Source organism: Rhea pennata, chromosome 1 (genome assembly GCF_028389875.1).
Source record: "Rhea pennata isolate bPtePen1 chromosome 1, bPtePen1.pri, whole genome shotgun sequence".
Taxonomy (NCBI): domain Eukaryota; kingdom Metazoa; phylum Chordata; class Aves; order Rheiformes; family Rheidae; genus Rhea; species Rhea pennata.
The window spans coordinates 89,227,269-89,238,875 of NC_084663.1; the positions used below are offsets into that span (position 1 = coordinate 89,227,269).

General features: G+C 41.1%; 1 protein-coding gene across 1 annotated transcript in view; it reads right to left on the bottom strand.

The window, feature by feature from the left end:
• SLC22A15 (solute carrier family 22 member 15) overlaps window positions 1-10,890 on the bottom strand; it is a 34,872-nt gene extending 23,982 nt beyond the window's left edge. Inside the window, exon 1 of the mRNA XM_062571803.1 lies at window positions 10,804-10,890. Within this exon, the coding sequence (XP_062427787.1) occupies window positions 10,804-10,890 (87 nt within the window). The remainder of the gene's footprint in view (window positions 1-10,803) is intronic.
• Between the last annotated feature and the right edge of the window lie 717 nt (window positions 10,891-11,607).

Below are 11,607 nucleotides of genomic sequence, written 5' to 3' on the forward strand. Positions count from 1 at the left end.
ATAACCCCTTAGTTTCCCTTCCTAACCTTCTTCACTGCCCCCAACACACATACCTCAGCTCTATTCTGTGCTCATCACAGTTGGTGGACAGCTGTAGGGGTTTGTCACTTCTTGGGTTCAGACAGGCCAGCCAGCACACACTTGCTATTTAGCCTGTGGGCTGCTGCCACCAAGCAGTACAAACACACCATCAGCATAGGCACAAGTTTCCATCTCTTTCTTAAGAGCAAATAACTGTTCTGCACAAGTTTTCTCCAAAAACTGTCCAAATAGTACCTAACTCTTGTGTGTGTATATCTCTGCTTGTCAGGCCAACAGAGCACTACATATCTACACTACCTTGTACTTCCACACGCCTAGTGATGAAGAAACATGTTAGCACTGGTGCTAGCGTTGTAGGATGGATATCTAGGTTCTTACATCATCAGCTAATTCTTAAAGCATCAAAATAAATAAACAAATAAAATAAACCCACTGCCCATTTTTGCCAATATCACAGAATAGTTGAAGTTGGAAGGGACCTCTAGAGATCATCTAGTCCAAGCCCCTTGCTCAAGGAGGGTCACCAGAGCACATTACCCAGGACCCTACCCAGATGGCTTTTGAATATCTCTAAGGATGAATACTCCATAACCTCTTTCAGCAACCTGTTCCAGTGCTCAGTCGCCCTCACAGTAAAAGAGTCTCTATGTTCAGGCAGAACTTTGTGTTCCAGTTTGTGCCTGCTGCCTCTCATCCTATCACTGGGCACCACTGAAAAGAGTATGCCTTATCTTCTTTACACTCTCCCTTTGGATATTTCAGATAACATTCCCCCATCAGTATTATCTTCTCCAGGCTGAAGAATCCCAGCTCTCTCAGGCTTTCCTCATATGAGAGATGCCACAGTTCCTTAACCATCTTAATAGCCCTTTGCTGGACTCACTCCAATATCTCCATATCAGTCTTGCTCTGGGGAGCCCAGAACTGGACCCAGCACTCAAGATGTGGCTTCACCAGAGTTGAGTAGAGGGGAAAGATCATCTCCCTCAATCTGTTGGCAATACTCTTCCTAATGCAGCCCAGGATACTGTTGGCCTTCTTTGCCACAAGGGCACACTGCTGGCTTGTTGTCAACTTGTCCACCAGGACTTCCAGGTCCTTCCTTCAAGCAGAGCTGCTTTCCAGCAGGTCACCCCCAGTCTGTACCGGAGCATAGGCTTATTCCTCCGTAGGTGCAGGACTCGAGACTTCCCTTTACTGAACTTCACTTCTCTGTCCAATATGCCTAAGTGATCTTTATCGGCAAAATTTGGTGGAGTACTTTCTAGCTCTGCACTTTTACCACTAGTGTCATTCTAGAGATCCAACTTTTTGAGGTAAATTGGTGCCATTTGGGGCTTCTCAATAACAGTTAATGACTACAAGACAGAGGGTATGTCAGAGTCTGCTTATATCTGGCAAGTAAAGCAAAGAAAGGCTGGAATGGATACGCTGACAAAGGGGCAGGGGAAGAAAAGAGAAAAAATTCCACACTAGTCACAGTTGGTTCTGTTGGTATAAACCAATGTTCCTCACACATGATCAGGAGTGGATCTAATGCTGAATATGCAGATTTCATGAAACTGTTTCAATAGCATGAGCTTCTTCTCCATCACTCTCTTCTCCCAAGCACCATGATATGCAAATAAGAAAATCTACTATCAAGCAGCAGGTTGCTATTGTTACCTTGCATGCTGTAGATAAACAGCATGCTATAGATACACAGAAAACCTGTTAGAGAGTCAAGTGTCACTCTTGTACTGAACCAAAACCTTCAAGAGAATTATCAATAAGGTTGACTAAGAGATGGAAGAAACAGCTTATAGGATTGAGGAGAGCTTGATAGGATTCTCACACCGTGCTATACCAGCCCATTGAATAAATCAATGCCTAGGATATTACCTACCACAGAGCCAATAAAGGTGACCATAATGGTAAATCTTTTTCAAATTAACATAGGAAGTATAGGCAACACATGATGCTAAGGAGACCTGGGATTCTCTAAGGAGATCTAAATTGGAGAAGTAGCTCTTCTGACACACTATAAAGAGAATACTTAAATCAACCTGAAAAAAAGTCACAACTTTGCTCTACAAGGCATTATGTTCAGTGATATAAATTAACAGAAGGTTTATTGTATATTTAAACAGTTCGAACAGCAGCTGATCGCATGCTGGTAGACTAAAAATGAAGCCACAACTGCTTCCAGAACTGTTTAAGCCAATGTAGCCAAAAGCATTCGCATTTTCAGAGCGTGCTGGATTATGTACAATAGCACTTAAAAAAAGAATGCAAACATATCCACCTAGCATGGGCTCATATACAGCAGCTGAGAGGTCTGAGACAGGCCCCGACACTGACCCTGAGGAAGTGATATAAATTGAATCTTACATTACAAATTGACAGAAATTGTGATAAAGTATTATTTATTTGCCCTTTAAAAACAAAAGGCATAAAGAATACTTGTTTATTAAAATAAGCAATTTTTAATTAAATCAAATTAAAATCTGAATGCAATCTTCCATTTTTTGCTGTCAAATGCTCACACAGTGATAAGTTAGAGAAGCAAGCTGACAAACAAGAGCCAAGAAACAAAATTATGGAACACTATAAACATTATAGCTGCTTAAACCTGAACACTCAAGAAAAGTTAAATTGCAGCAATGTTCAATCAAGTGCCAAGATTCTGCAGTCGAACATAGGATATACAGTCTCATCAGTACTATGCTGGAAGTGCCACTCTGCTGTCCTTAAGTAAACAAAGATTTATAGGAAAGTAAAGTAGAAGTGCGCCATACATTTTTATTCCAGGTCATGAATAGACTACCAATAAACCCAGGGCTGAACTGTCTCAATGATAGTATAACACGAAGAAAAATCAGCAGCCACTGGTATAGAAGCAGGAATTGCAGGCTAGTAGGTTATGGGCTCACTAAAGTCCTGTTTCCACAAGTATGATCATTCTTAAGTCCGAGTTTTATCTTTGTCCCTCTTCCATCCTGTACTTTCCAGCCTGCTTTGACAATCAACATGTCTGCAAACTGCAGCCATAATCATAAATAAATAATCATAAGAGATCAAAGTTCTCATCTTTCTTAGCATACTGGTTTGGGACCCTGCCAAAGAACACTGGGAAGGCATCTTGATCTGAAAGAAAGTTCTACTAAAGCTATGAGAAAAGTATGTTTTTTGCTTGCCAGGACCTCCTCCCTACCAAATAACTAAAGTATTTAATCTTATTAAAAGATGCAATAAAAGCACATACTGATCACTTCAAAGTTTTCTACTGTTTAAGATCCAGGCCAGAAGACATTGTTGATATTTCTATCAGCTGCTTTCCTTCATTTAAACATTTTAGGGGCTTACTCAAGGGCAGCAATCGAATCTAGATTTAAGTCTCAGATTTACTGGCATTTCAGAACAAAATGACAGAGCAAGCAATTTTTCATGTTTGTGGTGGAGTTCCCTTTCTAAACCAGTGATTTTCAACCTGTAGTCCACAGGCCCCAGGAAATCCATGAAACTCTTTTAAAAATTTCTAACGCAAAACTGTTAGCGGTCTTAAGTTTACTGCATAAGAATCTAACATCTTTAATGAGGAGTCTGTAAGGGTCTGCAAAGTGAAAAACACTGAAAAGCTCTCATCTCTATTTTTTTTCTTAAGTCATAAATAACTGAGCAGTTAATCATAAATAGAAAGGTGTAGTAGGCTAGAAAAAGTATTCAAATACACAAAACTTTGGGGCTCAAAAATAAACCACCACATGCAAGCTAGAAACAATTATTCTGAGTTAAACTACACATCTACCAGTTAAATCATCTGAGAGAAAAGGAAATTGGCACCTCTAGGAAGGAGGGAATGTCAGTGAGGAGAGCACTGATGACATAGTTCAATAGTGGAAAAATACAAGTTATCTGTTACTTACAGATCACAGTAAAATTAAAGACACCGTACACACATACCGGCAGGAAGATGAAACAGAAGATTGTGTCATAAAACAAATATTTTAAATCCACAACCTTTAGTAACAAGTACAATTAATGCCTGTTAACTCTCTGGCTTGTCTTCTGTAAGTGTTCTGAAGACAGACTGGCAAGATCAATTGTTTCAAAAGAATCTGCCACTGTAGCTAAACTCTATCCCGCCGTGCAAAATATCCTACATAGCAATTACTTTATTGTTAATAATCTGAAAGCATCTCCCCATACACCTTTCCCACATTTACTACAAAATTGTAGGCTACCGCTGCCACAGTGGCTCCCAGGTAGTTCTTTAAAAGACATCTGAAAAGCAGGCTTCAGCCATGGCTGGAGTAAACAGCTCCAGACTGAATTCTTTCCATCTTCACTTTTCACAGCATGGTTACTTCTTGCATCATTTCTGCTCTAGAAAAATCAAATTGCCCCTGTTGAGAAGCTTGTCACACAGTAGCATGTCCTGTGTAGTTGGAGTGCTGGTAGAGAATGAAAGCTATAGTAGGTGATGGCAGATAGAGTTGTCAGACTTCCAGCTGTTGTCATTGGCTTGTAGCAGGGCAGTGTTTTTTTTTTTTTTTTTTATTTTTTTTTGGCGGGGGGCGGGGAGGGGAACAGGAGACACAGGCACAGCAATTTGCTTGCTCCCCTCTATTGCCAGGGCCTTCAGGACATCCGCCTTTGAGTATTTCTCTCAGAAACCTCATGCTTCTTGTTGCTTTCATGAAAGCAATCAGCAAGAATTCTAGCAAGGGTCTTTGAACAGCACATTGAATAGACACCTCCTAGGAAGACGTACATAAACTGATAAAGGTGTGAAAGCCAACTAGATGTCTTATATTGACATACGCACATATAGAACAAGTGGTTTCAGTAGCAAAGAGCATGAGGTAAACATTAGAAGACCAAGAAGTCTTGGGAATTGTGGGCTTACACATAGAACCACTTAAAAATAGGAGCTCAATTATATGTGTTTTTTATTTAAGATGCAGCTAAAGAAGTGAAATTCTTAAAGACAGAGACCATTTCTTCTATACCTCAAGCTGTGCTTTAACCATGTTTTACCCCTGCTTGTAAGCACAGATTTAAAGCCTATCTATGTGGATGGTACACTGGTTTGGTTTAAGATACAAAGTAATCTTGAGGGAAGATGTATATGTAGGTATCTGAGAAGAAATTTAAGCCATTTTTCCTCACTTAAGAGAGAATTATTTGGGAGAAGCTGATAGTAAATTAGTTATTTAAAATTAATTAGCAAGAAAACAGTTGTTAAAGTTTAAAACTTCTGTGTTATATCTGAGAGTTAAGAACCCCATTGCTAATGAAGCAGGTCACAACTCAGCATTATTATTTCAGGTTTTCTGCAGAATGTAAGACAATGTCTGCATCAGCTGCACTCAATTTTTCAGGCTATAATGCGAGAAAAGATGAACAATTGTTTCTTTTAAGGAACAGTTAAGGATCTGAAAGGAGTAATTACAGAAAGACAGAACACATGGGGTCTTGGCTAAATTCCTGTTTTTTCTGGTGAATATTTTTTATTTACCTAAGATCAGTCCCTGAACATTTCTGTCTTCTTTTAATTTCCATTTTATATGGGAAACAAAAAGTTTTGCACCAGGGAGTATTGACTAGTATCTAACTCATTATACATGAAATGAAAGGTAACATGTGACCAAAACACTATGAGCTTTTTCCACAGAAGATTTTTTCCCCACTTAAGCATATGGTAAGATTACTCTTCATTTAGAAGTTCTACCAACTTTCAGGTAGGAATATTAAGTAAATGAACAACTGCATATTCTAATTATTTTAGGTACATATACCCACCTAGTTTATTTTTTCTTCCCAGACAAGAACAAGCTACACCAGAACAAGGAATCATATTCAAATACAGCTGCAACGGCGTTAAAGACCTTCATCACATGATTCTTGAGTATAAATATGTTCCGAATAAGATACAGGGCATGAGAAGACATGAGAATAACAAGCTTATCTCAAGAAATAGAAATTGGTTGCATATTGCATATGTGATATGAATACAAACAGATAATACTATCTCTCTGCTTAAGCAGCTGCAGATGTTTGGAGAACACATTATGCAACTGTTTTTGAGAAGCAGTCACAAGCGGACTTAAAACCTTTACTTCATCACAAAATACAAAGAAAAATTAGAGCCAAATAATGATGTAATTAGAAAAGGAAAGAAGGTAACACAGAAGTTCAGCGAAGTCCTTTTGGTATTTGCCATTTTGCTTACATACTACACAGATTCCTGTAGTTGAACTATGTCTAAGTTACAGTGCCAGTAACTTGGATTAGGTAAACAGCATATCCCTGACAAAGCACCCTAGCACCCTGGGCTAGTAGTTGTAATGCAAATCACGTAACACCAATCTCTTTTCTTCATTTTAAACCATTCATCACATTTCAGATTTGTTGTTTTGTACTTTCTATTCAGGTACAAGCATAATTACTTTACCTCATCAAGGACTGACAATAAGCAGTACTAATTTATGATGAATTCTAACCAGTTCAAAGAACAGTGTAACAGACTGAGGCAAAAATAATCATTAAAAAAAAAAAGACTTAAATTTTATTTACTTAAGATCAGTCCCTGAACATTTCTGTCTTCTTTTAATTCCCATTTTATATGGGACACAATCAGTTTTGCACCAGGGAGTATTGATTAGTATCTAACTCATTATACATGAAAAGAAAGGTAACACGTGACCAAAAAACTATGAGCTAGTTAAAATACTGTTTTTGTCATTACAACTACAGAATGACATCTTGTGCCATTTAACATGTAGAATTTGGGGGAAATAAGAAGTGTTGCATCAAGGAAAAGAGTTAAAAAGCCTGTGTATGTGATCACATCTGCACGCTATCCAAACAGACACTATTCCTTTCGCATTATTTCTAAAGATTCAGGAAGAACCTGCTTTACCTTGGTAACATGTCCCACTATCCTCTTTCCCCAAAGGAGATGTGCAGATGAGCTGATTAAAGAGCAGCTTCCTGCACCTGGGATATTTTAATGATAGAAATCATACAAGATCTTAGTGCCAATAAAGAAAAGGTATGGTAGCAGGATCTCTTATTAGGCTGCACAGCATCAGGAATGCCTTTGCCTTGAGTCAAAATGAACCATTCTTCAAGGAACTTGATTTTATTATCTTACCTATTCTTCCACCTTCTGGCCAGGTAGTGATAAATCTCCACTCTGAAGAGAAACAATACCCTAGATGACTATATATAGCACTGTACAACACACGTGCTACCAAACTTTAGGCAATGGCTTTTTCAGGTTTGTAGACAAGACCTTCCTTTCAAACTCTTTTAGAGTTTGAGAAGCCTTTTAACAAAGACATAGCAGCAACATTTCCATTCTCAGATTTCTATCAGGGATTCAGTTTGGACTCCAGCACTCCTGTAAGTCAGGTTCAAAAGCCAGTGCAAATCACCTTCAACTATATATGTTGAGTTACAAGAGACCAAGAAACATTCTTTAATATGCCTGTACACTCTCAAGCATCTGATCAAGATGAGACTTCACTTAATGTGGCTTCATATGTGTTAAACATGAATATCAAATGACACTATTCTGGGAAGGAAAATTTAGTATTTTTAATACTGTTTCTTCAAAGGGTACTAAGCACCCTCTAGTAATCAACAGGTGTCAAGTAACTATCAGCAACTCAGTCAAAGTAAAGTAGATGTTATTTTAAAAATTATCAGCTCCCTCCATTCCTCCCTGACCTTCTTAAAAAAATACACTGGAAATATGGGACTAATACAGCCTCAAATTCATATCATTAGCTTGACCCCACAATTCCAAAATAAGGTAAGTTTGCGCTTTGAGTAGTTCCATAGATTTTTGAACATTCAATTTGTATTTTTTCAGGAAAACGTTTCTCCGCATTAGCTATCATCACACCATTAAATTATTAGTAACTATCGCTACACAACATCCCCCAAATCCTCCAAAGTCACATAATGGTGGTTTTGAATAAACCAGGCATAGCCTAACACATTAGCAATTTCAACAAGTTAATGAATAACAGCAGCAGGTAATGCACAAACAATACAATCAGTAAAGAAGTGAAAAATAACTTGCAAAGGGAAGAACAGCAGACTGCAAGACTTGCACTTGTGCTAATTTTACATGCAAAAACATTTTTCCATTTTTTCTAATGCAGATGCATCCAAGCTCTTTAACTCTCCTGTAGAAAAGACTGCAGGCAATCTTGAGCTTTTCCGCCAGAGTGTCACGAAGCTCATCCCATAGGTCTAGCACCAGTTCGCTCTAGCCCACATGAAAGCTGTCATTTGCTAAGTTTCACCCATACAGACATGAATGTTTGGTATAACTTACTACACTAGGTTCACAACTGGAATTCACAGATAAATACGAAGACTTCATTCTGTTATATCAATAAAGTAAGGCTACATAGTGTTGGTAGTTTACCGTATGAAGAGTAGAAAGACACTGAAAGATAAGAGAAAATAACCATAAGAAGCATCTGCAAGTCAATAGATCAGAGGTATCTAGAGATGAGAAATGCACAAAAGCCTACAAGAAAAGCAGAAAAGCTGTAGAGAATCTTAAGAGTAAGCCTAGAATTTAAATTCAGTATATTCATATTAGAAACAAAGGAATTTATAAAGGTGAAGACAAAAAATAATTTAACCTCCATGGTACTCTTTTAAGAGATAGAAATGTTTTGATGCAAATATGCTAACATAAACACACAAGGAAGCTGAGGTAGCATGTGGGAAGAGGAGGCAGAGAAACAAGCAATAAATTGGACTAGTCAGTAAATGGCAGAGTCAGCAGATATCAACAGGAATTTTCATTAGCCGGCCAGATGCTATATCTAATCCAGTAAAGGAACAGGAGACCATGATTACCTAATTCCACATCACACACACCAAATAGAGTACTTCACTTTGGGTCTATCCTCCAAAGACAGATGATAAAGCAGACAGAAGGCTCACACCAGTCATGGCACCTGCCTTCAATCTTGCTCTAGCACATCTCAGTGACACATTATGTAACTTGGCACCATAAAAGGAATGCAGAAAGCAATCAACCACCCAAGTAGGAACCAGTTGTGTAAGTCAAAATCTATTCACTGACTGAAAAGCAACAAGCTTCATATCTAACCCCCTTCCTGCACCTGCTCCCTTTGTTTCTTCACAGAGAACTGGCATTATAAATGTACTTATGAAGATATTTCTAGTTACTTCTCCCATCAAAAATGCAAGTTAATCTATTACCAGCACTTGTGCTGGTTACAGTTTGTTCCAGAACATGACCAGCACTAGAAGAAAAAGACCTGAAGACTTGAGGTTAGGGAGCCAATAGGTATCATACAGGTCATATACCCAGTTTTCCAGTAGAATCAGCTCTAAACAATGCCTAATGTTAAAACCTAAATCAGTTAAAGAAAAAAAATAAATAAAGTGAGAGAAACAGTGCAAAGTCTTTGCTGGTTGTAAAACTATGAAGACAACCAATTATAGGATTCCACAAGTGACAACTAGAGATCTGAACTTTTGGGGCATCTTATCAAGTTTCTTACTACTTAGTTTCCAATAAATTGTCAGTGCCCAAGCTGCCAGGAGAAAACATTTTCAGTCTCTCACAGCTTATGACTGTAAGTTCTTTATTACATTTAAAATACTGGTCAGAGAGTGGGACACTTCAGTTCTTTCTGCAGCTGCTTAGTTTTCCCTATCCCAGCTGGTACATTTCCATAGCAATAGTAACCCAGTATTAGTCAACCTAGTTGTATTCATTACAATAAAGATTTGAAAAGTTAAAACAGAGTACAAACAGACTCTGTCAAAATTAAGCTATACCTAACTCCTAGACCAGACTAGGAAGATACACAGTCTTCTCAAATTCTTTTTCCTCTCTTACAGAAATGTGCACAAGGATGAAGCAAAGCAGGAAGAATGACTGAGTGGCAGAGCATGACTTGGTCATGCGGTCTCTGTATATTAAAGCACTCCACTGTTACCTAGGGCTCCATTTTTATCACCAAATTGATAAATATTCCAGTTTTGATCCTCACAGCAACATAAAAATACAGACCCGACTACTCAAGAAAGCAAAGCTTCACCCAAATACCCAGAGTACATTCCTGCTGAAAACTTTCTTAAGATCTAAGTCACTGCAAATCAAAGTACCAGTGCAGTCACTTGTCATCAGTTGATTAGATGACATTTTCTGCACACAAAGCTGCTTTCTGAACATTTCCATGGCCCATGGATAGACTAGAAAACACTGGCCTAAGCCCCTAAGTCTAGGCTGTATAGGATCCACCTTAGACTCTCTGACAGAAGTCTTTATCTTCCAGCCTACCTCACAGAAATCTCAATTTAATTCCACTCCAACCAGCCCATCATCCAGCAAACCACACTCTCCCCACTCTCCAGACAAGGTGACACAGATAGCACCAGTTCTTTGCCCAAAGTTTACCCTGCATAAGTTCACTCTGTCTCTGGAAAGGGGGTCACCTTCACCCCAGGAGCAGAGCAAACCACTGCAGGCCAAATCCAGAGTAGGGGATCACTGTCACTCCCAGCTGTCCTCCAGCAGTAAGCTCCAGCATCATCCTTCACACCAGGCAGCACTCACCACAGGCACATCTACTCACTACTAGAGGGGGCAACCAGCAACAGCACCCACACTCTGGGTGCAGGGGTCGCTCCCCTCCTGCCACCCCACAGGCGCCCACGCACGAGCCAGGGCACTACCCGCCAATCCTCACAAAGGACTGGGAGGCGGCGTCTCACCTGGAGGAGCACGGCCAACAGGATGCACAGGTACACCTGGTAGGGCCCCATCTGCCCCACCAGTGGGAACGCCTCCTCCACCTCCATCCCGCTCCCCGCCCGCCGCGCAGCTCCTGCGAGCGGCCGCCGCGCAGTGCATCCCCGGCGCGGAGCGCGGCGCGGCGCGGCGCAACGCCCGGGCCCTCGCGGAGGAGGCGGAGAAAACGGCGGGAGGCGCGAGACCGCGCCGGCGCGCACGCGCCGAAAAGCGCGGCTGGGCAACAGCCCCGCCGGGCGCGCACGCGCAATCGCCCCCCACCGGCAAGCGAGGCGGAAACGTAACGGCCGCCGTCTGCCGTTGAGAGCTTTGGCGCATGCGCACGGAGGACAGGGTGCTGGGTGGGGGTTGCTCGCGCGCTCGCCTGGCCGCTATTGGCTGCCGGTGGGGAGGGAGGCGGGCGGATGAGGAGTGTGTGAGGAATGTGATGGAGGCGGCGGGGGGAATGCAGGTCTCGGAGCGGACGCAGCGTAGGGAAGAGGAGTGCTAGGCGAGGGGGCTCCCCGTGAGCTGGGGCAGCTCCGGTGCCGGTTTTTTTGGCGTTATCTCCGGGTCACAGTTGTAAGGGTGCGCCTTGCACACCTTTTCGAAAGGGCTGCCCTGGGCTCACGCTGAGAAGGTTGCTCCAGGGTTTGTGGCACTCCCCGTGCACCAGGTTGGCTCTGATCCACTTTCTTCCTTAGAGCAGTCTGGGCTCTGGAGTTGCAGCTGATTTACGCCTTAATTCATCAATGTTAGCCCCATGCCTGAGCATGGTACCTGCTGCT